The following is a 27,906-nucleotide window of genomic DNA, read 5'->3' as shown; positions in this document are numbered from 1 at the left end:
AGTTGTGATTGCATCCCTGTAATAACACAAGCACTACAGATTATGTTTAGGGTATCGTTAATCTCTCACACCCACCAATTTCCTACTGACAGCTGGAGGTCAGCAGCAAAGTCCTGGTGCAAAAGTTCACATAAAATCAGCAGGAACAGACAAGCTTTCAAAATAATGCTGAGAATTATGAAAACAGACCTAAGCAGTGAGTTTTCAAACTAGAACATGGTGATTTTTTAGCTTAGTAAAGACCAGTAGGCAAGTCTTTTGCACAAAAATAATGTTCACAAATTCATCTCAAAAATTTACAGTTTAAGGACTCATGATCCACTGTTTTCTTAAAGAAATTTCCTTCAATATTTTGGGTTGTTTAAAGTAGGAAATGAACACTTTGCAAGCTGGAGAAATTGAGATTGCTCAAAAGTGCAAATCTTTGCAAATCAAAAGTGTAATTCTTGCTTGGAGCATATTACATGTTAAGCAAAACAGTTTTATGCAAATACTCAGAATTTGTTGTTCTTAAAAGGAAATAAAATAAAGTCAACATGTTCTATGATTTGATTGCATGCCAAAGAAAGGGTATGAGAAAACTAGAAAGGGAGAGAAGCCAAAAATAAAATATATCTACAGTAATACATGCCAGTTAAATTAGTACCAATAATTCTTACAGAGTTTCCAGAAAATGCAACACAAGATAACATCTATAGTTCAATTTTTAAAAATTCCTTTATGCTCTATTTTATACAGATTTTCTTTCACCATTCCCTCCCTCTTCCTTCCATTTGAGTTGCTCTATGGTATCTACACAGCAAAAACAAATGCTGACCTAGAGGACAAAAAACTTCTTAATTAAAGTGTGATTTAACCTCACAAGATTCCATGAAGAGATAAAAAGATTCCAAAAACCTTATTAGCATTATAGAATGACTGACTGGGAGATAAAAGAAGAAAAACAAATTAATCAAACCTCAAGAAAAGAAATGAAGGATTTTGGGATTTTTTAAATTATTCACATTCTTGGTACAGAAGGTCTATCTAGTGTTAAGTAAGGCCTCAAATAATGATTTCTTTGGACTGTTGATAGTAACACCAAACTGTTTTTAATCAGCTCAGTCAATCACAAAGAAAACACTCAGTTCTTTCTGGGCATGGGCTGCTTGGCCGCTCTGTCTGGAAGGTATGAGCATAGGGCACAAAAGTAAATACTTCTGAACAAAACTGCTTTGGAGACTCTCAGAAGCAGCAGGTCATTGTTTAATGTTTTCTGTTGGCAATCACTACCACTGCAAAGCAAAATAGGACACTATGGACAGAACAGTTAATAAAAATCAGGAAGAGCAGAACAGGGCATGGAAAAAATTCAGAGTTGAAAATATATCCAGTATTCACTGGCCTTGGACTTATACTTAGTGTATTTTGAGAATGAGAAGGCAGGAAGGAGAAAAAATTTGTCATATAAGGTCACTCCTTAAGTTGACAGCTTGGAGCTGTCCCAATACCAGCTGAAATTTATCCAGTATTTGACCTATTCTTCTCAACCTCTACCCTCTAGCCCTTCTCAAGTTAAGAGCCCTTCAACCACACCCTACTTACATATCCCAAAGTCAGCTCACAGCAGCCCAGCAAGAAGCAGCTCCAGAGGCTTCCCTAGAAGCCCCTTGGAATGGCTGGCATTCCCTTTCTAATTTATATTCTGTGCCCAGTTTGAGACAGTCCATTCCACGATGTAAGTTTTTTGAGAAAAGCAACTCATAACATCAGTTCCAAAAGACTTAAGCAGCCTGATACTGTTTTTCAAGTCTGTTTCACTAATAGCTATTGTACTATTTGCACGTTTAGAACTAATTTTCTCTTTAGAGTCATAATGCTTTAACGTTACATTCGTGATAGGATTATATTGTTTACAAAGCACCTGAAGCAATTTGTAAAAAAAAGAAAGCTAATTGATTTGACAAATCAATCTAACTCCAACAAGTAACTACTGAAGCTTTCCACATGGTGTGACTAACTTCTAAATGCCCTTGTATTCAGCAACAGCAGACTAGCACTTCAAGGGAAGTAGTGTATAGAGTTAGACTTGTCAACATACAGTGACATTTGTTTTTTTCCCCTCTCTTTAGACCCTCTAATGACAGCCTTTTAAGTAATTTTAGAACAGGCTTTAAATCCAGTTAGGAACTATTAATTTAACTACTCAGAAGACAGATGAATGCTATTAAGAATGTGCCTAAATCCTTAATGGGGGTCCCACAAGGGGTGCCAAGGAACAGCAACATCAGAAATCAGTGTGAACCTTCTCTAGAAAGGCAAGCAAACCAGACTAGACGTTTGACTGAGTGTCATTTCAACACATCCCTATTAACTGAGAAGCCAGTTTCTGGCAGGACATCAGTACTAGATGATGAACTGTGCCAGATACTACAGACAGATGTTAATAAGATGTTTCACCTACCAAAGACAGAAATAAGCTATTGCCAAGTCCAGTTTGAACCTACTATTTTCTGGCATTAAGCTCATACATCCAAACTGCCAACAGCTGATAGTGGAACATTTTTGCTAGTTCCTCAGTTCGTTGCTCAGAAGGAATGAATAACTGACACCAAAGAGCTTAAAAGGAAAAACATATCACTAAAGTAGCAAGATGGAGCCCATATAAATTCCTTCATGTAGAACAAATTATGCTGTACTACCAGAAAGTCCATATTGTTTCAGTCTTTCACCAAAGCTGGAGCAGTCTGGATTGGGATAACAGGTACTGGCCCAAATTCATGAGACCTATTTAATACCAGGCTTGCCTTTAATACCATGGACACTGTTTGTTCCTGCTTCTTAGACAGACTGTCTTTAGGAGGAGGTTTTAATGGCATGCATTTACTTTATCAAAAAAGATTCAATCTGGAATGGAGGTCATTAGATTACAAGAAACACTACAACACAGTGTTTTATTTCCTTACCAAAGGAAATAAAAACATGCCATTTTCTGTCCCAGGATGTGGAGGGGAGAGGGCAGGAAAGGGAAGTAAGATGTTTGACCTAAGAATACTGCTGTAATCTTTACCACAGAAAAGCTTTGCGTGATTAAATATAGCAAATCATTACCATTCTAAGTCTCTGACTTCACACTTTTCCTGCTGCAGTAGGTAACAACAACCTTAGTTCCTTGGGAACAACGAGGCTCCAGAAAAGTCAGTTCTTTTACAGAGGGTTTATAGGTATGGCTTGCATGGAAACAAATGCTTAAACTGCTCTCATCTATAGTATCTGAAAACAATATCCTACAAGCAGACCTGAGGAACACAGCACCGAAAAGTTCCCTCCAAGACTTCCAGCCACCACACTAGAGGCATGCTAGGCATGGATATTATCTCGCCAGGTAAATGTCAGCACTCAAGCCAGCTCACCTATGCAGCATCTGAAGTTTATTCTATACTAGCAGAGTATTTATTATTCCCCCTCTGGGAGCTACATGTTACACACAAGCATTCAGACACAGAAGATGTATTAAGTGTTTGCTTAAGCCAAGGAAGTCCAAATGAGTGTGTCCTGGATGCTAGTGCTGAGCCAATAGGACAGAGTAATTAATCCACTGTTTGTGCCATTTGAATTCAAGTCAGACTAACAGAATAGTCCAATGTTCAGCAGCAGTCTGAATTTTAACATTTCATCTGTTAGCATTTCAACAGGACTGTAATTTTGGTGGGTTTTTTATGGTTAATGATGAAAAACAAAGAATACAAAAATATACTACTATGCAGGTGACTAAATTTTTACTTAAGTTTTCAGCCTACGAAGTTAACATTTCAGAAACAGATTTGCCAAAAGTGGTTCTTGAAATAATTTTTTAAAATCAGACTTTAACTATAATCAAGTCTCAGTTACTCATGGAGCCATGTAGATAGAGAGAAAGGTATCTGCATAGTCACCTGGGATCTATCAGAGCTTGCTGCTTGACCTTAGCACTGCCCTTTTTTCACCCAGCCTGGCCCCACGTGCAATGATAGAGTAGGCCAGAGTTTAATAGGTGCTGCCCGAGATGTCTTTACATTCATGAAGAAGCTATGCAGCTGGTGTGCTGAGCTTATGCTGGTAAATCCTTCTGAAACTCAAGAGATCTGGAGGCCACTGAGCAATTGCAACCAAATAGTCCTGCATGATCCATCTCAGCCCTGATTCTAACAACACAGAGAGAAAAGAAACCCAGTCTCTACAGACTCATCCAGATGTTGTAATGCATTCTGCAGTGTCTCCAGAATCACAGGTATATATTTCACATGGAGTCTTCCAGTATTCTTCCCTGTATGCCTGTGTTATCCTTCAAAATGAATTGTCAACTATAAAGCTGTAACTGCTCTGCTGCTCTTCCTCGTGTGCAAGACTTCAGTTACCACACAAGAAAGCTGAACCAAATTTTTACAGCATTCAAATGGTGCAGCCTGAATGTTAAACTTGGTTGCTGAATACTTATGCAGAAACAGTGAAGTTTCTCAGAATCCTGGATTGTTTATAACCTGGACTGACTGACTACACATGTCTGGAACTGTAGTCACTGATTCCCAATAAACCTTCTTGCTCTATTCACAAGTACAGAATTTGCCTTGCCAAACTTTTGCTATCTCAAGTGGATGACATCTAGTTTGAGACAGTTATCTAGATTGGAATGAGACACAGAATGGTGAATCATGCAACTGGTGGGAAACAAATGACCAGTATCAAATAGAAACACACATTTCAGACAGTTAGGAAGTCCAAGTGATGAGTGCAACCACTTCTTTTATCCAGAAGTAAAAGGATTATACCTATATCTTATGTGCATACACAGAATCACAAGGTGTAAATGGCAGAAATGAAGGACAGATTTACAATAGGAATAATTAAGAATATCATACAGGAGAGAAGATCTTTCTCACACAGTAAACCACGTGGTTTCTGCAGTTCATATAAATAATGCAAATTTTACTCTTCAGTTACCTTTACAAATGGAGCAGACAGTTTATACCACACCAGCAACACTGCATCTTTCTATGACCCACAGAGGACATCCTTCTCCTTCACACAGGACAGCCTCACAATATGGCTACAATTTAAATGACAGCCTTTCCCTCATCCATTAGATGACCTAGTTACAGAAGGACATCAAATAAGTTAAACAGGAATTGTACTTTGTGAACTCATGTTAACTGTGCCTGGTGATCATGATGTTCCATTAAATTCCTTTCAATATTACCCAGAATAATCTTCAGAATGTTTCCAGAAACAGGTTAGACCAACAGCTCTATAGCTTATTGGGTCTTCCCTCAGACCCTCCCTGTACACAAAGTAACTTTGAGAGGGGTCCTGTTGCAACATCCAATAGCTCCTTCAGAACTCCGGTGTGAATCCCATCAGGGCCCATGGACTTGCGAACACCCAGCTGATACAACTGGTTCCTTACAATTTCAGTGTTTGCAAATGGATTGTACTGGCATACGTGGTCCTCCAAATCAAAGAACTGAGAAGTCCAAGGTCTATTAATGTCATTCAAGACGGAAGCAAAAACAGTATCTGCTCTTTCTACATCTGTATTAGTCAGGCGACCACCTCCAACAAGTATCAATGTGTGTTCTTTAGACTTTTCCTTGCTATTAATGTATTTTAAAAAGCCCTTCCCTGTTGTCAGATACAGCACTAACCAGTTTCAACTCTAATTGAGTTTTTGGCCTTTCAAATTTTCTCCCTGCATATGCGAACCACAGCTCTGTACTCTTTCTATGATGCCTGACCTTGCTTCCAGAGATCACACACAGTCTCCTTTTCCTCTTGAGCTCCACAAGGAGTTCACTGTTCAGCCAAACTGGTCTTCTGGCCCACTTGCTGGACTTACAACACTCTGCAATTGCCTGCCCCTGCACTTAGAAAGGACAATTCTTAGAAACTGACTTCATTAATATTGAATTAACATAACAGTAAAAAAAAAAAAAAAAAAACACAAAACTCTCCAGAAACTGCTTCTAGAATTAACACAGGATTCAATAATAGTAAGACAAACAGAAAACTCTCTGAATATATCAACAAAGTTATGACTGCCAGAGATATAGCTTAGAGAGAGTATCAGTTCTTCTAGTTTAAAATACTGGCCTATCACAGGTTTTTCATGAAAAATACCCCAAGACCTGCCTATCCTGAGCTACCTGCCATTCACAATGTTGCCACCAACACAGTATCTTTCAGACTGACTTCTGCACTCCCAGCCTTGAATGATCATTTTTCCCTTCTTCTGATAACTGTTAAAGCAATCTGTTTTTGTGGAAGTGTCCCTGTCCATGGCAGAGGTGTTGGAACTAGACAAGCTTTTAGGTCCCTTCCAATCCAAAACATTTTATGAGATGGTTCTATAACTACAAAACAGTAGTAGCCCTCCAAGCATGCAGCAAAACATGTTCAAATGTTTATGCACTGTTACTATAAAAACATAAATACTCAAACACTGACTCTCATCAAGGCAGTTGCTGAAGTACAATGGAATTTAACATATTTTGGTTTAGATACAGAAAGTTTTTCCAGTAACTTCTACAGCCTGGCTCCATATTCCACAGCAATAATCATTCTAGAATTCAAAAAAAAATTGTTTCCCTGCTAGCTCTTCTTACCAGAATACACCACAAAATACTCATGCCAGTGATCCAAACTCCAGAGTTTTTTCACTACAATGCAAAGAATATGTAAAAAAACACCCCTCAACATAGCTTGCTTTCTCAATTTCTTACCTGTATCAAGTACAACTAAAGCTTGCAAAAACATTTGCTGTGTTAAAGGAGTTTGTTCACTTGTTTTGATTACTCACCCCATCAAAATGATGATTTATCTGTTTCCCTAAAATATGTCAAACTGAATAACCACAAAACATTTTTGAGAAAGGAAATTGTCACCTCAAGTCTAAATATACTATACTACTATAAAGAAATATATATCAACAAATTTGTATTTGAATGTTATAAAGTTACAAAATTCATTTCTTTCTCTAAATTGTATACTTTTTACCATTATTGTGCTGCCATATACCTCCTTTATAATGTGTTTAGACTAATAACATTTATGGCAAGCAAATAATCCTAACAGCACTGAATGTTTCATCAGAACAAACATAGTGTAAAAATTCCACATTGTTCTTACACAAATGTTTCTGTCACTTTTCTAAGCAATGCACAGTAATACTTTTGTTTCCAAGAACACTAAATATATGTGTGTACATATAGATGTCCTCTACAACATGCACTGTTGCATTGCTTTACTTTTTAAATGCATGTGCTTTAAATATTTTTCTAAGAGTCCAGCATACTGATTTTTTTATGAAAAACACCCAAAGTTTTCAACTAAAAACATATTACAAATATTTGCCCAGAGCAAGATTTTACAACCAAATTATAAAAGCCCTAAATCTCAAGTTTTATAATACCATCAGTGACAGAGTCGTAACTGTAGCGACGAGACAGGCGCCGCTATAATGTTAACAGCCAGTATGTAAACATTAATGCAGCCTAAGGGGGGAGCAGGGGCAACCCCAGAAGTGTCCCTTCACAAATGCCACAGAAATCTTAGGTGGCTGTAGTTAAACTTTCTCTAGCTTAATTAATTACAAAAGGCAGGGGGGAAAATCCAAAACAGCCAGGCAACAAGACAATTTAATTAAAACTGGAACTGTGTCCCCTCTTAAAGCTTTATAGTTACTGAAATTCACTAATACATTATTTCTTGAGCAAGAGTCCAATAAAATAAAGTTTGCCATTCAGCTACTAGCAAAACACAACTTAAAATGGTTTTGAAATATCAGCACATGTACAAAACACTTAAGAGTACATCATTTTCTCCTAGAAAGTAATCACAGAGGACTTAAATACAGGCTCTCCACCAAGCTATGGTACTTCTTTGTCTTAGAAGTCAGCAAGGTACAACTGATCTAATCAGATTTCCAGTAACAGGCTGGCTTCAGCCAAGTCTCAAATCACATTTCAACAGTCGAGTCACAACAATTTTAACAAGTATATTCGGTTACTTCCTTGCTTTCTAACAGTTTCAGTACTTCTAGAAGGAGGCAGTGCCATGTCTTTGGCTGCAAGCTGCATATCTCCTCCTTACTATATGTTCAATTCTTGGCGAAAACATTTAATAGATGTTGAAAGAAATGACAGGAGACTAACTTGAAATTAAAAACAGAAGCCAAAAGACATAAGCAAAATACGTTTTTTTAAAAATTATAAATAAAATTGCTTCTTATCACCAGTTGGAAGCAACAGCTGTAGCAGCTAACAAGGATTGTATGGTTAAACAACTCCATACAAAGGTTAATAAAATGAATGCAATGATTTCCTAAGGAAGCTCAATAAAATTAAAAGAACTGATTCATCTCTATTTTTGAGGAGACATTAACTTAGCCTTTAGTGTCTAATAGTACAAAACTGAATTCTGTGACAAAAGAATGGCACGCTTTTCTTTAATAGATGTATAACAGGTGAAATCGCAAAAACATTGTATTATTTTAAGTATAATCATGCAACTGCACCTATTAGAAGCTTGCTTATTTTTATATAGCCATAGCTATTATGACAATATAAACATAAAGAATTACTAAAATATTGACAATTAAAACAAATTAGAGCCAGTAAAAATGCTTCCTCCTAACCGTAACAAATCCACAAGGCAATCCACAAAGCTTGAGAGCACCAGTAAAAGCGAAAAATTCTGAGTTCCTCCCTACAGGAGTAAGGGACAAAAGGCATAGAATATGTATGCAATGTGCAGATTCATAATCTCCATGTTTATGTATCCAAATCCAACTCTTTAAGAAATAATTTTTATCAAAACATTACTGAATCATAATAATGTGACCTGTTCTCTTCCAATATTCTCACAGAACATTTATGGATACGTATGCAAAAAAAGATAAGAAGTGTTTTTATTCCTTGGCCCTTTCCACAGATCCTGATAAACTAGTTTTCATAGACAAGATAATTATATTTTATGGTCACCACATAGAACACACATGGACATATTAATGTGCCATTTATATCTTTATAGACCTGCAGGAGCACAATATAGAGCATTTCCTGAGTCTGTTTGAAGTTTCTATGCAATGTCATCTCCCCTCCTCATTGCCAGTGTCCTGCAAATCTGTAATTACATATAACACAGATAAAATCTAAAATCAAACAAATTCTGTAACACATTAGAAAACATGTTCCTCCTCAGATTATAGTGTGCCTAGCCAAGCTAACAATCTCTTTTTCCCATTCTTCCATATTAATTACTACAAGGCTGGCACACATGAACGGCAACACTTGGAAGAAAATCTGATTTATAAGCCTCCTGTTCCCAAGTTTAGGACTGACAAGAACACTGTACAAGCAAATGCCAGTGAGGTACTTAAAATAGGGTATCCACTTGGGAAGAGATTAAGTGATTAAGTTCAATGTTACTGCCAGCTGCTAGTAGCAATTTGAAGGGCTAGATAGGTTTATGAACTTAAATCAGGACTTTTTCCCACTTCCCTGATTTTTCACTACAATTTGTTCTAAGCTTCTCAGCAGATAACTGAAAATGCCCGTGTGAAACATCAGTTTCCTAAGGGAGTGTAAGTCTATTAAAATTTGATTTTGCCTGTAACAGAAGCTAACAGGCAAACAGATGTGACATCAGAAAGTCATATTTCACTGTCAGCAGCAGCATTTTGCACATTATACATACTTGCCAGCTGAGAACATATCAAACAACTTCATATTTTTAAAAACCCTTAACTTTCAAATACCTCTTGACTTCCTTTAACGATTTCTTTTGTTAAGAACAATGACCCCACATTTTCGTATATGTGTTATACTGCAATACCAAGATTTCCTTCTTTCCTTTAACATAATGTGAATTTTTAGGCAAAATATCTTCGGTCATACATCATGGATTCTGACAGAAAGGGGAATAACCCTACAGAAATTAAGTAGTCTACGATCATGCATTGCATACATGCTGTACCAATATACTTTTGTCATTTCCACATACCTCTATTTCAACTTCCATTTCTTTCATATTTCAGATGCTAAATAGAATCCTGTTAACATGTCAGAGCTTTAATACATTGCCACAAACAAGTCTAGAAAAACCCATTTAACATAAAATTTGTTTGCTTACTCTTTTTGTTACTCTTAAAAAGTAATTTGCAATTTTCCCATAGTTGTTTTGCTGTTATACGAAAACCTTGCACAGGTTTGGGCTCATAAGCAGCTTCAACTCTCCACTCACAAATATTCTAAAAGGTACAAGGTCACAGATTGAGAACCAGCCTGATTTCTTCGTCTTTAATGTTACCTAGAAATAATAGAAGTCTGGCACAGAAATGCCTCACATTGTAACAATTCTGTAGGAAAAGTTAAGCCCATGTTACCACTGATAAAAAGGAGAAAATGCATTTGCTCTCACCCCAGAATGATACTCTGATGACAACAGCAATGCTGAAGTCTAAGTAACTAGACAAAGTTCTACTAAAATATATCCAATCTCTTAAAAGTAATTACTGCAAAATGAAAATCAGTCAGCTAGAGAGGACATGAAAAAGGTAATTAAATTTTTTGGTAACTTGATTATGATCATTTGGTAACTTGATTACAATTATTTTATCTATAATTACATTAAAGAAAGTGATTTAGAAGTACTCCCATATTTCCAGAAACTCTTACATGTCCTAAATCTTCAAAAACAATGGCTCTAATGCATTCTTTTAAAAGGAAGAACTTTGACATACATAAAACTTGGCATGGGATTTGCTTACTCCACAGCTGAAGTTCAGGAATAGGGCCTGACAGTGAGTCAACAACACAATGATACATATTTGCCATTATTTTTAAATGACTGCTTAAGGAAGTTTCAGACATCCACAGTAATCAAAAGTGCATTCACACCACCTCTAGTACCCCCTTCACCATCTTTTTAAAAAGAGTAATCCTTTACTTTACCCTTCTTTTACCTTCTCTTCTTTAAATTAAACTTACTAACTAGATGGCTAAAGCATCTCATTCTGCAGTAAATTAAGAAAGTATTGTAACTGGCACTATTACACAAGCTACCAACATAAGCTGAATTTCCAACAATAAAACCTTACAAGCCAGGATTTCATCTGCCATCTTCCTGGGCACACTACAAATGGCAGCTTTGGGCTATGTTTGGATTACTCAGAGTTTTCTTCCCCCTCTTAATACTTTCATATGAACTTACCTCTGATAGATGAGCTTCAGCACCTCTCCTCAAGTGAAAGGCTTTGCTTTCTGTACCACTACATTTCATCCAATCTGAATTATTTCAACTCATCCACAGTTTTCTCCACAACATCCTGTAATTCCTCCATCTTAACTAATGTCACATTGTTAACTCAAGTCATCAGCATTCTCCTTCTCCGTGACTAATTACAAACATTGCTCAAATTATATTTTAAAAAACAAACAAGAACAAAACCAAAGTTTCATTAGGAAGCCCTAAGCAAACAAGCTTTATCAGGCAATACTGAGCAACGCAATTGCACATTAAACAAAAAAAACCACAAACATGAAACTGAATGTTCATAAAGTGTCTTTTCACTGTAACTTTCTAGATTTAAATTTAAGTTTGCAAATGACTATTTCAGATTAACTATATTTCCAGCACTCTGAAATAAGCCCATTGAACTGTCAAATGTCAATCATCAAACAACCAAAACAAGAAACATTACTATATAAAGCTGAAAATCCATCAACACAAACCCTACCTGCTTTTCCTTTCAATGAGAATAGCCATGTAAGAAGCAGGTAAAGCTGCACCAAAGCCAGGAGACCAAAAGTAGAATTTTCCAAGTATCTTCCTGAAAAAGTAATTTACACACATATTACATGCAAATTCATGCACCACACTGTATTTTATCTGTATTATAAAATTATGAATGATTCATTAATTGTGTATTCTTACATTAATCTGTACTTACAAATAAACACTAATCATTGTATTTTTACAACTGGATAATTCTCAAAGGAGTTCCCAAGGTGCTTCATAAATACCTGAAACACTTCATTAATGTATTCATTTCATTTAAGTGGCTACTTTTCTTCCAGGAAATCAGTGTCTTCCAATACATATTTTTGAAAAGTTTCAGATACTAATTACAAAAAAAATCTTCTGAAAGACCTTATAGCCACTCATCTCTTTGCTACTTGTCCAAATACAAACAGGATGCTCAGGAAGATCTGCCTTGTGGAACGTTAGCGATGCAGTCAGTTGAGACAGAAATCAAATCAAATAATTATAATACATGCCACACTCCAAACAATCCACTGATGTTAAAAACAGGAAAATGCACATTTATAGTAAGCCAAGGAATCAGTCTCTACATTACAAGTGGAAGCAACAGTGAATTCCCAGTCCTATTAAGCTGGGAAAGCTCTCATTTTTGGCAGCTAGATCTGGATTTCTTTTAGAGTTCATACAATTTCAACTACCAAAATTCCTTCAAAAATAAGAATTGGAAAAAAAAAAAAGAGTTACATAAATGGCAATATCTAAGAAAATCTTTCTATAGATTGGTCATTATTAAAGGAAGAAAGCCAAACTGCATGTCAGACACAATGTCACCCTGCTCAGGAGACCTGCACCTTCAAACTTATTCAGGCAATCATAGGGAAACAAGAGTCAGAGTTGTGACATTTGGCAGCATGATAATAAACATACTTCAATTATACCAATGCCGCTCAGCTGACAAGCACTATCTGTGAGAAAACAAAGCATTTCAATGGAGTCTACTCTTCTAAAAACACAGCAAACAAAATAAACAAAGTGGCAAAAACATACATGGTAGAAGAGGACATTTTCTTAGACAAAATTTCATGTTGACAACAGAGAAGAGAACAAAGATAATTAATCAACACCATCTGATTAGCTCACTTTCATTCTTGCCGTCAAAGGCATGAGCAGCCTCATCTCATACTGCTGCAAAAATAACATTACCAGCGAGCAATGCCAGCTTATGTTCGTAAGTGAAAAGAGAGCCAGTGTATCAGCAGCAAGTGATGTAATGGCAATTACACACACTGCTCATTCCCACGGCTGCAAAAGGATAATTTCTCAGGATGACAATGCCAAATGCTGCAGGACCTAAAGTTCATTATTAGGACTCTCTCAGAAAGTAATTACTGTATGAAGTTTCAGGGAAGTCATTTTAAGCATCTTAATAAGTATGAACACATCTTACCAGACACACCTGTTAAGTAACAGAACAAATGCTTTTTCTGTGGGAAAGAAACAGTAATTTGTTCTTTTGGCATGGTTTAGAATCATTTCACAAATGTTTGCATGTTTGGTTTGACAAGATTTCGGAAACAACAGTAAACCATTTTACATAATAAAGTCCAGTGGAAATAAAAATGTACAGTCACTAACTGAAACATTTAAACTTCTAAAGTAAATGAAAACTAGGCTTTGTTATTACTTGCATGGTTATTTTCATATGTTCTATGGATAGAAATTGGAGTAAGAACTAGGAGTTCTTCCAGGTCATGAACCTAATTCCTCAAGCTACAAGCTAAACGTGAACAAACTTAATTATTTTAGTTGATAGACTAAGAGAACCATGCCTTCATGAGGTTTTACATGTAATTGAACCATAAACCTAAAAACCACACCTTTCATTTAACAGATGCAATGCCTGTCAACACAGGAACCCAGCACTTCCATCTGAAGCCCAGACAGATGTAGGCTGTTGGATCTCACCAGTGGAAGAGATTACAACCCCCAGCTGGACTGTCACACATCCTTAACAGAGATCATCACCCTCACTGCTCTGCCAACAGACCAGCCTGTATATAGACCCTAATTCACTACACAAAAAAAAAAAAAAAAAAAAAAAAAAAAGGAGCTAAAAGAAAGTCAGTCAAGTTAGCTTGGCAATCTCTTCTAAAACAAGAACATCTATCCACTAAGTCATTGCTGACATTGGATTTAAATATTTTCAACATTTTACCCACCTGTGAAATGGTAACAGTATTAAACAATGCCTGAAATTATATTAATTCCACATTCTTGCCTGAAGTTTTACATCCTTAAGAATATTTTCATCAGTTTCAATTTTGGTAGTTTTTCCAAGCTAAAAGGAAGAAACTACCGCAAATATGAGTTAACATGTCCAGCTATAAACCCTTACTCCATTGCTTTGGTCTAGAACTCCAGGAGGGTAAGAGCAATCAACTGCACAGGGCTTGCTGGATAATTCTTCTTCTGAGTTACTGCTGCTGCTACAATATACCTTTCAAGCAAAAACAGATAGAAAAACTGCAGCATATATCCTATAGTACAAATCTATCACATCCAATCTCTCATCACTATCTAGAACCAGATGGAGAACATCTAGATCTTCACAGTCTCAAACAATCTCTTTCCATGGTTGCATATCAAGTCCAGAAATATTCAGGCCAGCTATGCAGAACAAGAGGTACTGGCATTTCTTTGACAGTTTAAAATGTTTCTGGCCTAAATAATCACATAACATTACTCTTGCTCTCAGGGGCTACTGAAGGAAGTACACTGTATCACACAGCATTAAGTTCAAAGAATAATATAACTTTAATCAAAGCATTAAGAAAATATAAACATTAAAAAGACACAAATTGGTTAAAAATAAAAGACTGAAATTTCACATTTCCTTCCTCCATCAACCACCCAAGAGCAGGTGAGAGAAGCAAGCTTATCTGCCTCAAGCTGCAAGACAAGTATATTAAATGCAAGATATTAAGTACATTTCAAGTGAATGACTTTTCAACATTATGATCTTAGGAGAAACTCTCAAAAAGGCATACAGAGCTCAGTTTGTAAAGGTGTCATGTATTCATTCAGCTTCCTGGTGTGGTCCCATTTTTTCTCCAAACACCACTCACTCAGCTCCTTGACCATATTCAAGTGCTGAAGTGACTTGTTCAAAGAACCTACCCATAATGATCCTCAAACACCATCCTGATAAACAGCAGTTAGTTTAAAGCCCGTCCCTGAGTAAGGACAGAGTTGCTTTATTACTTGGCACTTTTCTCTATCAAATTTCATAAGTGATTTTAATGAGCAGATCTTTCTGAAATGGATGAGAGTCAGTTTTAGATTTCCGTACCCTAAATAATTTTACACAATCTCTCACACTACTGTTCAGCTCCTCTTCCGGATTCCTTAGGTATATCCAAAACAAAGGACATAACAGGAACTTCACTGGCAACTTATTTCTACTATGCAAACCAATTATTTATGCCTTGTTTTGTTTCATATATATTAACTATTTGCTAATAATTTACTAATTCCTGGATGACAGAAGACCTTTCTTCTTGACAAGTCCATTCTTGTCACAGGCACTTGGGAATACATGGAAAACGCACCAAGTAAATCATCACCAGGTACGTACTCATTCTTCAAAGGATACAAGTTTGGAAAGTATTTCTTCTCTGACAATCATGTTATCTATTGCTTTCTGAAATGTCATTTAATAGCTCTTACATATCCTAATCACTTATTTGCTGAGGCTCTGGATTTCATTTTGGACAGAAAAGCTGCAAAATTCTCACTATATTTGGACATTAATGTACTTCAACAGGCACCATTACCATGGCTGCCTTAAACACTTGTTTTGCCTCTAACAGTGATTTCAGTTCACCAGTTTCAATCAGCACTCTAGCCAACAACTTCTTAGTCCTGCAATTGCAGGTGGTGGGCAGTGTGCAGAGACTGTGCCAGCAAGGACTCTGCTGCAGCTGTTTACTCCTCAGGGGCATCCCTTTGCAAGAGAAAAAGCACATACACCTCCCAGGATGTTGGTTGGTTACTGTGCAGCACAGCTGTATGAACGGCAGGATAAGCGCTTATATGTGTTTCTTGTCACATTTAATTATTGGAATTGTCCTTTACATCGTTCTGACCTAGGTCAACCTAAACAATGCTTCAAGGAGACTTGGAGGGCACCAGGGCTAGGCAGCATTTCCATTACCCAGTCTGCATCTGGTCATGATGTTCTGGAGGTCAGAACAGCTTAGACTGCTATGCTCACATAGGTGAAAGTGATGCCATGCCAGAGTAAGACACTAATCTCTTACCCACTTCACTGACCAGCACAGTCACAGATCTGCTAGATGGCTAATATCCTCTGTAAGAGGAACTGCTGAAAACCATACAACTTAAAACCATACCAGCTTAATTTAGAGAATAACATTTAACTACAGCATTGGAATAAAGCACTGCAGATTTACAGACAAATACATGGCAGAATAAGGAACAGCACTCTGTAGTTCAGAGAAATAAAGATAAATCGATATTAATACAACCTAGATTGCTAGAAAACACCATATTCTTTAGAGCTCATTACTTACAGATTCACTTTGAACTTTGAGAATTATTTACTTGAAAAGCATTCCATGGCTCCTCAGCCAGCTTCTCTTCTTCTCTGCCTTCTCCTCCAACTTTGAAGGAAAGTTGAGAGGCCTCTAAACTGATTTAGAAGTAGGGCATAAGGTGTTTATCTTTTAGAGGGGCTGGTGAGTATGCTGTGAGTTAACTTTCAAACATTCATAGCTACTGTAGGTTTTACGTGTCTATGTGTAACATCCCTTACAATAAATGCATAATAATATTAATAAAAAGCAACTTTTAATTTTTAACTATACTGATAGTTAATTGAAATACATGCTGGAAACAGAATACAGAGATGCCTTTTATGCTCATTTTTCATAGAAAGTCTGTATTTTACAGAATCCCAGAGGCTGTGCTGGGATTTCCTTCATATATGATGGTAAGGAAAAGTACAAACTTGGATGGCTGGACCAAGTTCAGTATAATTAAAAGTTATCAGAGCCTCTGCATCAGGAAAATAAAAACCAATATCAAATTACATCAATTATTTCTAGGAAAGATTAGGTCTTTTTAATTCCCCTGTAGAATCTATTTGAATTTCCTGCAACAATGTATTTTGAATTTGTAAAACAGAGAAAAAGAAGCAAAGCTTGACTTGTTTACTCATTTAGAAAATCACAAAAATGAGAATAAGTAATTTTTAAAAAGTAAAGCTTCATATTCAAATGGCAAAGCCAGAAATCAAGATGATTGCTGTAGCTTTTATTATTTCAAAGCATTACAAACAAGCCAATTACAAAAAGAGAAAAATTATTATACAAATTGAAAAGCTGCACAAAAATAGCTTTATTACATTTCATTTTTAGGATTGTGTACCAACCTTAGAATGCAAAAGCAAGCAATATACAAGGTCCCATTTGCTGTCAGAAAGGAAGTTGATTGCAAGATCTCAGGTAGCAGTTTGTACAAGTAATAGTCAAGTTTTCGTTTCCTGAGAATAGCTGCAATCTGAGGGAGAAGGGAAGAAAAAAAAATGGAGGATAAACTTTAATTCAGTTAGGCATTTTTTGCACATGGTAAAGAAATAGAAAAACGGAAAATGAGGCATGCCCACTCAAGCAATAAAACAAAGCCTATTAAACTTTATGGACAATACCACAAAGATTTGCTTTGTTCCAGCCGTTACAATATATATACCAGGAAATACATCAAGCAATATGAAATGGGAAGTAAAGGAGGAATTTTATTACCTTGTTAACGTTGGCCATAATTGTCAGAAACATTGTCTGCCAGGTATCAAAACTTTTAAGATGTTGATATATCTACAGAGTTCTATCTTTAAGACAATTGGACAATAACATAATTATGGTCAGAATATCACTAAAGTAATCCAAATACACACCTTACACAGTGTCTGTGAAGTGGTGATGTATTTTTAAAGGATTTCTACTTCAATTAAATAACTGCAAGTCCTCAAAAAATGTTCACCATCTGCTGGGAGAACAACACATTCCTAACACATTTCACAGAATTGGTATATTACCTAAAAAACTGCCTATAGCAGACAACAGGCTCAATCTGAATAATAAACATTCTTTTTGTTCAGTTTAATGTATGTCCAAGGTATTATAAAGAAGAGTTTATTTAAGGACTCAAACACTTAAGGTCCTCAAGTTTTTTTTTGTCCACAAAAATTGTGCAATTAGCTAACAGGAAGATGTAGCAAACCAGGCTTTTCTCAGAGGTACCCAGGGCTAAGACAAGAGGCCACAGACAAGCTCAAGTATGGGAAGCTCTGGTTAGACCTAAAGAAAAAAAGTTTCCATTTGAGGGTGGCTGAATATTGGAGGAGGTTACTGAAAATGACTGTGAACTCTCCACCCCTGGAGACCCTTGAAACCTAACTAGAAAAGTCCTCAAGCAACCTTAAGGCCTCCCAAGGTCCCTTCAGCCTGTGTGCTCATACGACTCCATGGAAGTATACTTTGAGTGCACCATGAGACAATTTTTCATTCTACTAGCGTTATTATCTTTAGCTGCATTCATCTCCCCAGGAGTCTCAAAACTGGGCAGTTTTTGGTCAATGCTTAGAGAAGTTCCAAACAAAGCAAGCTTCATATTGCTAGTGCTGATGAGAAGGAAGAAAGACATCCTGTCAAATCCAGACTGCCAGCACATCTCAAAGTCTTGGTTGTGAGAGGGAGATATTCTTCCCAAACATTGTCCAATGAATAGCAGTAGATGTTTTAGAATCAGAGATGGGCTGAGGATTCTACTAAAACTAACCATGGGAAAGTTCTGCCAAAGTCTTGTTTCCAAAATGAAGCTTGAACTAAGGATTAAAAAGAAATCCATGCATGAACAGAGCTCTGAAAACAGATTTACACATTACTTAATCAAGTGTCAAGACTGCTTTGAGCATAATGGATTAGGCAATAATGCAATCCAGATAATCTTTCTGCTGAAGGAAAGTCTTAACGTAGTCTAAATGCCAGACAACTAGTTGCTACCCACTCAGCTATTTCTAGCATATTGCAGGAAGGACATGAACACTGGAACAAAATAACTACTTTTTTTTGTTTTAAGAACAGAGCCCTTATATCTAAGTGTGAAGTCTTGCTCCCTCAGACCAAAGTGTAAGAAGTGCAACACAGAAAGATTGGTAACTTATAAATTAATGTGAAATCAAATTCAAAAATTTATTTCTGTAATGTCTCCAGGAAGTTTTAGATTAATGTAAATTTCTGCTTTCCCTTCTCTTTACTATCCTACTCCCAAATGAAAAACAGAAAATAACCAGAAACAATAACACACAAACCATTCCAAAGAAAATTGGTTACACTAATTGAAAGAGAAATGTGTGAGAGCAATAGAGCTTCATGCACACACACACAAAAAAAAAAAAAAAAAAAAAAGCTTAGAAAAGCTTACATATTTAACTGCTTTACAGACATCAACAAAGCTAAATATTGTGTAGGGCTGAAAGCAGGCAAGAGCAGACTATAGAGTTCTTCTACTCTTCTGCTACCAGTGATGTGATTACATGGAAAAAATACCAGATATTTCTGGATACCATTTTGCTGTCCCTATCAGTACCACACATTTCAGAGAAGTATTATTAAAGTGCAGAAAGATTATGAAATCTGATGTCAGAATGCAGTGGTTCATGGTTCCCACTGGGATACACTTCACTCAAGTCAGCTGGGAGAACATTGTGATGAAAACCAAATTCTTACAATAAATGCACTGGTCAAGGCTTAGCAGTGAATGCCAATCACAGAAAGAATGGAAGAAGAGGGCATCAGGACATCCAGTAGGTACTTCCTTAGCAAAATAATAAAATCCATAAAGATGCTAACAGATGCATTGAAAAAAAAAATGGTCAGTATTAATAAAGAAACAGACAGAAAAAATATTTTCTAGCATTAACTAAAGAATTCACAACACAGCATTTTGACTCTCCAACATAAAAAATGTTATTATAAAAAAATCAGTCCATCAGTTTCAGGATACCTCAGTTTGTGAAATATTATTACTCAAGTCCTTTTTAATTTAGACTTTATACGCAAATATTAAGCCCCATAGGTCTAAAAAAAAATCTGAATTTATTTATTGTGTCCTAACCATGGAAAGAATATACACAATTCCAACGCCATCCCCAAACCACAGCTACATAGTCTACTGCAAGATTAAAGCTAGGCTATTGGTGCTCCAGCAGAAAAGGAGCACGAGATTCAAACCCAAGCATGATTTGAGGCACCAGCCAGGCCTGATTATTTTCATGATGTGTCATGTAACGCCTACAAGTATTCATCATCCAACCACAATAACCTCAGCTTCACCTCCAGTATCCTTAATCCTCACCTATATTCCTGAACTACAGATTCCACAAGAGGCACTGCACACAAATGATAGTTTGACTTAATGAATGCACTAATTGGCTGATCAATGTACATTTGGACAGGTTACACAGCAGGCTAAAAACACTGCAGGCTTTCTGCCAATTCTGCTGTCCTGTGTACAACATTTTTGTCTCTCCGTCCTCCATCCTCCCTCTTTAACCATGTCCTAAGTCTGTACAAAGTGTATGACTTCAAGGACTACCCCTCCATCAAAATTTGGTGGAATTAGACAACACACACTACACTGACTGATGGAAAATAGAAACAAGCACTACCATCTCTCATTCCTTCACAACACTCAGCTGAAATCAAACACATCACAACAAAATTTTATTAAAGAAAAAGAGGAAAAGAAAAACAGAAAAAATTTAAAACCCTATAGAAATATGCAGACACTTAGCCAAATCCTTTGAAAAGCAGAGTTCAATAGCATATATAAGCACAACTATCTGACATGTTGAGGCACCTTTAAAACACAAATTTAGAGATTACCAATACAACTGTGCACATGGTTTATATAATCCATGTGCGGCAAGTCATTAAAAACCCAAGGAAAAATTTATAAATTAAGTCGCATGCTGAAAGCAAAGCAATCTCCAGTATTTAAAACAGTTGAGAAAATACCTCAGATTACTCAAATGGTAGGCAGTGCTACAAATACATGTCAGATTTCTTTCATAATTATACTCAATTTTTTATATGTTCTTTTAGAACCATGTGCAAGTTTTTACAAATTTTACAACATTACTCCTTTGTTTTATAAAAATTATTTTTAAGTGCTTTGGAGTAACTGTATCTCAAAATGCCCTCAGGTAACACTTGAGTTTTGAAAGACACTTGTTCAAATAAGCAACTTCTTTCTCATGCATCCTCTGAAACAAACAGATTTGGTTTTCCTCAATCAGCTGGTCCCTTCCTGATTTCACATATTACAAAACCTGGCTTCCACATTGTTTAATTTCAAAACTCAGTTTCTGCAATACTCTGTGGAAGAAGAATGTGTGCCTCTTGCTCTGAGTTGCCCTGTCTCATGCAAGATGCTATATGAGGATCACCATCAGTGGGTTGAGTTGTTTTGATCTGGATTCTTAAAAATTTTCCATATCATTCAACTAAAAAAAAAGAAACAAACAGTACCCACATTCTTTGAATGACATCTAAATTACCTTCAAGTCTGGAATCACTCTCATTCCATGACAACTTATCTTTACTATTTGTTTTCCTTCTACTGAAATTAGTTGGAGACTGTATTTCATTCCTCTTAAAATGTCTAACTCGGCATAATTTTCAAGGATTGCCCTTCCACCCTGAAATTCTTGCACTCTACCGTAAAGCTGTACCAACTTAAGAGAACAGATTTATTCCTTGATAAACAGTCCCTGCTAGTTCACAGTATTTGTAGTGCCTTTACCAAGATCTTTGCTCAGTCAGTCAAGGCTGAGGCTTTCCCTGATTTCCAGCATTACCGTGATGCAGGCTCCTGGTTAACCCTTGCATCTTTGAGCATAAATTTTTCAGTTCATCTGAATTTATTATATGGTTCTTTTTAAATTCTCAGCATATCTCAGCAAAAGATTCTTTTTGTTTATTTTCAATTTATGAAATTTTTATAGTGTGGCCCAAAAGCCACCTGAACAGAGTGGAATGATCACAGCCTGGAATGAAGAAGTCACAGATTCTTACTTTACTAACATCTACGCTAATTTTAGTCATATTTAACCCAGCTTCCAGAAGAATCTAAAGACAAGAAGACAGTGACCTACATGTCATTCATAACATAGCAGAGAGACACGGGACACTGCACAGTACTAAGATGAACAGATATCCAAAAGAAGGCAATCACATACCACCATCACAGTAACTCCAGGTACTGGATCAGACAGAAGAAAGATTACTGACAGCCTAACCCAGAGATCCAAGCTGGCATCAGAAGCATATTCCACAGTAACACAGTTCCTCCCTAGTCTCCCCACCCTACTTCTAAACACACAATGGTTTGCAGCACATACAAGGAAAAATCACATTTTAATATACCCAGCAATTCCAGAGTATTTTAGAATACAGTCTGGGCAGTGCAGCCTTCTTACACACCTCAGTAAGATGATATATGATGACTCTACCTATTCCAGCAGATAAGAGAAGATCCACTTTAGTGTTAGCTGGCTCTCCACCTTTGCTCAGGACCAGCTCAAACAGCTCTCCCAAGGGAAGCTGCATGCAAAGCGAACATGAAGCAGCAGCAGCACAGCCCACGTGCACCATCCATCCTTGGGTACAACCTCTGGCCCAATCCTACAGCAATGTGCATACAGTCAGGAAAGTGATGTGAGACTCACACTTCAGCGTGATCTTTGGCTGGTGATTCTGTCCCACTTAAAACCGTTTTCAAAATAATTCACTAGCACAATAAGAGAAGAGTTGCTCTTGCTCTTGTTGCCTCCAGTCAAAGAGTGATTTACCTGTGAACTGACCTGCCAGCTGCCACATGCTGCTTGCACTGCAGCTCCCTGGCCCACGCTGCACTCATACCAATGTCCCTCCCGCTGATATTGCAGAGGAAGGAAAAACATTTTGTATTTATACAATAGCTGATAGCATTTGTGTCTCTGACAATAAGATACACAATGGTATTGTATTCCTAGAGAGGTTACAGAATAAAGAATGGAGATTAATATACAGAATACAGTTATTGATGGGTCAAACAGGGCTCAGGAAGACAACAGCACATGAATCCTAGGTAGGGAAAAAAATCCTTCTGACACAGAAAGAGAACGAAGCAATTGGCATCTAAAAACCTGAAGATTATTCTAGGCATAGGAAGAACCAGATATGGCACAAGTATGAAGAAATATAAGAAGTGAAACCAAAATGAGAATCAAAAGTAAGAAAATGACCATGAAAAGAGTATGAGAAGAAATTAATGAAGGAAAAAAATCAATAAAATAGGGCAAGTGCTGAGGATCATTAAAATCTGTACTGGAGCAGCAAACTCTGGTTACATCAGTTCTAAAGAGTTGGCTAAACCATCCCTCAGTGCAGAGGACATCTGAAACAGACCCGCTGGCACCCACACTGCACTAGGCCTGCTGCTCCTCTCCTTTATACCAGCAGATCTGTGTGGGAGAGGTGTCTGGAGTCAGGGCCAGGAGTAAGCCAAGAGTCAGCTTGGGCCAGTGCTCAAGCTGTGCTCTGGCTGTGCCCTTTAGCAGCAGGAAGGAAGGGCAACAGATATAGGGGAGGAAGGGGTTGGTGCTGGGAAGGAAGGGCAGGAAATGGAGGTGGGGAGAGGAAGACCTGTGTTTGAAAGGGAAAAGGGCAGGACAGAAGTCAGATTGGAAAGTGAGAGAGGGAGCCTGTCTTAAATTAGGTGAAGAGAGTACGCAATCAGACTAAGAGAAAGGAAAGGTGAATGGCATGACTGACTTGCCATCCCACAGGCAAAAGGTTAGAAGAATGAGTTCTAGAATTGCTACTACAAAGTAGCAAACAAACAATTTTTACCTTATTTAGATTAGGTGAAAATGTTACCTGATCAGATTATCTCTGATACACTACAAAGACTTCATAACAATGACTGAGCATATTTATCTACTGTGCACTATCAGCAAACAAATGTCTAAAATATAGAAACCCCCAGGAAACAGAGGACTTTGCTCTAATGTATGTGATGAATAGCACTTTACCCATGTGAAATCAACAGAATCTTGGGAAATGGAAGCTGAGATAACTCAAAGCCAGTATTCCAGCCTTTTCCCAGCTTCAGGCAATTTCGCTGTTAAATTATTTTCTTTTCCTCATCTCTGTGAATTTCTAGAAGTCTGACTTCTCCAGCTTTGAAAATACAAGATGACACTTTCCCACTCTGTTTAGCTTTGACTAATGTAAAAACAAAGTATAGATGGAAGAAAATACAGCAAATTCTGAGGAAGGACTTTTTCATTGAAGTTTCAAGATATCAAGCCAAATAGTTTTCAAAAAGCATAACTACAAGGTTTATGAAAGATTGTTTATGGGTTCTTCAGCAGGTATAGATGTTAACTAACTTTTTTTTTTTTTTTTAAGTGGATCTCATAAGACTTGCATATGGGGATATTTGGTTTGTGAAAACATAAGCAGCCTTAATTACAAAGCAGGCATTCCTGTCAGCCACTTCATATGGGGAGGAACAATTCAATTTAGATGTGAAGCCCATTTTCACTAAAGTAATTCATTTGTACTGGAGCAAAAATAAAGACAGTGGAAGTATGGTGTCTCAAGGCTATGTTTTTTCCAACTAAAAAAAATACTCAAGCACAATTACGGAGAAGGAAAAAAAAAACAACAATTAAACAAAGAGTACAGCACTACTTAAAAGCAAAGACTCTATACAGTCATTTACTGACAGCCAATATTTCACTTCTTAACACCTCTTAATTCAGCTCCATCAGTCTCCCACAGACTAAAGAGAAACAAAGCATTTAAGAGATGTGGGGTGAAGCTGTTATGAGTTTGGATTCTGGATTGTAACTGTCCCTAACCACATTCTCCCACAGAACAACCTCTGGTTATTTATTCTCATCTATTCATTCTCATTCATTTCTACACATGCTTTTGTGAAAGGAAACTCTTTCATCTCCTTTCCTTAGTTATTAGCTTGTAGCAACAGGAGGAACAATCAGAAGCCATTTTACAGGCTTGACATAGAAAAATGAAGTGCATTTTTTGTTGCTGAGCTCTACAAAGGACCAGGACTAAGTACTACCAGAAACATTCTGAACACACACTAATATAACTATAAAGACAAAATAACTTAAGTCCATCCTCTTACGTGAACCTGAACATTTCTGCTGTACAACCGCGGTATTTCATTTACAATTAAAAGGTTTTCAAGAACAGCTGTAAGTCCAGTGAAGAATGACTTTTGTGATGACTCTCTTAATTCAAGATTTTCTTTCCCTGCCAGGCTATTTAACTTGCAAAGCTTCTACTTCCTCCTCTGCAGCCCATATTGCACCCTTTTCCTCTTTACCTTACACTGATTCTGGTGCTCATCAAATCCTGCTTAATAATCCAATTCAATTCATTACTGCATCTGAAAATGACCCCAGCTAAAAGCAGGGTAAGTAACCTCTTCTGGGTTAGCGCATGGAGAGATGAGGTCCAGAATCAGACAAAGAAAAAAGTACTGTTATGTGTCTGAGAGCAGAGACTTGCAAGAGCATCCTCTCCCTTTAGACAAGATTTGAGAGCAGCTCAGCTTTAGATTACTCCGGCAGGTCAAGTTAAACACTGTCAACAAAAAACCTAAGAGAAACTAAACTGAACTACAAAGAAAACAGTGCAAAAAGTGAGGCAGAGGTTTTACAATATAGCAGGACATTGGTTGAGAAGGTTCCCACCTCACTTTGGGTTTGTGACAAGATGTAACTGTCTATGGGGTCACAATGCAAAATAAGTCAGGAAAACATTTTGCATTTTTAGGTTTGTTTTTCTTTTCAAAGAAATAAAAAGTGGGACCTTTGCCCCTAACTCATGACCGCACAACTGAGTGAACCATAACAGAGCTATGAGCAGGAAATTTCTTTATTTGTTTGGCTGTTGGGGATTTTTGATTTAATTACACAACTGTTTAAGCTGCTTTATATTTAGCCAGACCTGAAAGATCACCACTACACCTCTCATGGCTCACTTCAGAACCATGCTCTGCTGGTACAAGTATTTATGCTCCTACAGAGCAAACTAGATAGAAAACAGATCCAAAGAAAATAGTACTGGTTAAAGAAAGAGGAGAAGAGAGAATGTTCTCTATATTAGTTTCATGATACAGCTCACTGTATGCTCCCACCAACAGCTGCCACTACTGTCTGTGGCAGTTCAGGGTGAAAATATTCACTGTCAGACATGACAACTCCTTAGGTTCACACTGCTACCAATTACTGTTTTATCATATAAATGGATGGCATCATAATTTTCACTCAAGAAACTCTTCAATGGGAGCTTAACCGAATTATGTAGGATGCTGCTGTCACACTCCTTTCCTTCTCTTTATTACCTAGATCAATAATTTTGTTGCACCACCACCACTGGTGCAGACTCAACGACTTGTGCTTCTTTCTGTCAAGTTAGCTTGGGGGCAGGTCAGTGGCCAGCTCACTCATCATTCCCCCAGGTACCACTACGGGAGTAGCAGGGAGGCAGGGACAACCACACTCACCGGCAGCGATTCCAACTTAGATTGGCTTTCAGGGTATGTTTACACAGGTGATGCAAACACATCCCAGCTCTTCTATCTACACCCTAATTTGCTGGAAATGTGCCAGCTGCAACTGAGGTGATATAACCAAGTCTAATTGCACACTCACACGAAGATAACTCGCCTGTAGGATACTCTCTGAATACTCAGACTCCTTTAGCTTCCATAAATTTTTTTAGTCTTGCTGCATTATGCAATGGAATCTCCTTGATCTTAAAGCACTGATTATGAAGGTGTCACCAACACACGTGCCTTACACTTGCTGCTGCCAAAGACACAACGCTAGCCTCCCAGGCAAACACTAAGGCTTTTCATTCAGGTATCATAGGTATTGGAAGATGACAAAAATATGATGTTCAGGCTTGTGCCCATGCCCCTCTACCCACCAGCACCTATCCTCTCACAGTATGTTATGCCTCCAGATGCCACCATCCCCTATGTCTTTCCTCTGCCCTACTTGGCCCAGATTCAACATATTGTCCCTGTCATACCTTTCCTCCCTCAAACACCAGGTTCCCCCCACCACACAACCCTCCAGCCCTTACAGCAAACGGCCCCCACCACCATCCCTCTCCTCCCCAGCACGAGACTCCACACCAAACCATACTATTTGCGATTCTTTCCCTTCACTCCAGGGTCAGGCTGCCTCTTGACTTGCTGTCAAGGCTGTTTCCTGCCCTTTGCCTCTGACCATAACCCTCTCCCCCCACTCTAGACGAGCTCCCTAATATGCCTTATGTCCTTCCCTGCCACCCCAAGCCGGGCTCTCCTCGCCATGGCACCGCTTGTGCCCTCCCCAAAAACATCCTATGCCCTTCCCCCTCCGCTCAGGCCAGGCTCCCACTACGTCTTTTATAGCCCCCTTCCACTCCAGGCCAGGCTGCCCCCTGAGCTCTAGTATCCACCCAAAACCAAGGCCAAGCTCCCCTCTCTCTGATGCCCTTCCTGCCCTTGTCGTCTCAGGCCAGCCCCCGCCTTGGGCCGGGCTGCCGCGCACACACACACACACACGCACCAGGTAGAGGGTGCCGTAGATGCGGAGGGACTCTGCCAGGGCGCTCTGGGTGACGTGCAGCACAGCCCAGGAGCACTTCGGGTGCCAGGTGTGCCCGATCTCGTAGCAGCTGTGGGGGATGGACTTGCTCAGTACCGCCATCTTTGCAGCGCGCGCGCGGAGGGGAGGGGAGGGGAGGGGAGGGGACGGGAGGGGGCGCGGGGCGCGCGCGGCCGCCGCGTCACCGCCGGTGCCGGGAGAAGAGGTCGCGCGGGGCGCTGCGCGCGCCGGGGTTACTCGCGGGCACAGCCGCTCTTCCCACGCCCCCGCCCCGCGCGCGCGCCGCTCGCGTGAGGCCCGCAGCCAATCGGCGGCCGCCGGGGAGCGGCCGGGGCTGCGGGTGGCGCGAGCCGCGGGGCGGGGGAAGGGGG

The 27,906-nt window shown here is 38.3% G+C and overlaps 1 protein-coding gene across 1 annotated transcript in view; it reads right to left on the bottom strand.

The window, feature by feature from the left end:
• TMEM135 (transmembrane protein 135) overlaps positions 1–27,669 on the bottom strand; it is a 158,043-nt gene extending 130,374 nt beyond the window's left edge. The window contains exons 1-3 of the mRNA XM_053935429.1: positions 27,497–27,669; positions 17,228–17,355; positions 11,750–11,842 (exon numbers count right to left, since the gene is read on the bottom strand). Coding sequence (XP_053791404.1) covers positions 11,750–11,842; positions 17,228–17,355; positions 27,497–27,637 — 362 coding nt within the window. The 5' untranslated portion in view covers positions 27,638–27,669. The remainder of the gene's footprint in view (positions 1–11,749; positions 11,843–17,227; positions 17,356–27,496) is intronic.
• Positions 27,670–27,906: the final 237 nt, after the last annotated feature.

The sequence above is a fragment of the Vidua chalybeata genome, chromosome 2 (assembly GCF_026979565.1).
Source record: "Vidua chalybeata isolate OUT-0048 chromosome 2, bVidCha1 merged haplotype, whole genome shotgun sequence".
Taxonomy (NCBI): domain Eukaryota; kingdom Metazoa; phylum Chordata; class Aves; order Passeriformes; family Viduidae; genus Vidua; species Vidua chalybeata.
The sequence above is the reverse complement of the archived record's forward strand: the minus strand, read 5'-3'. Positions and strand labels throughout refer to the sequence as shown.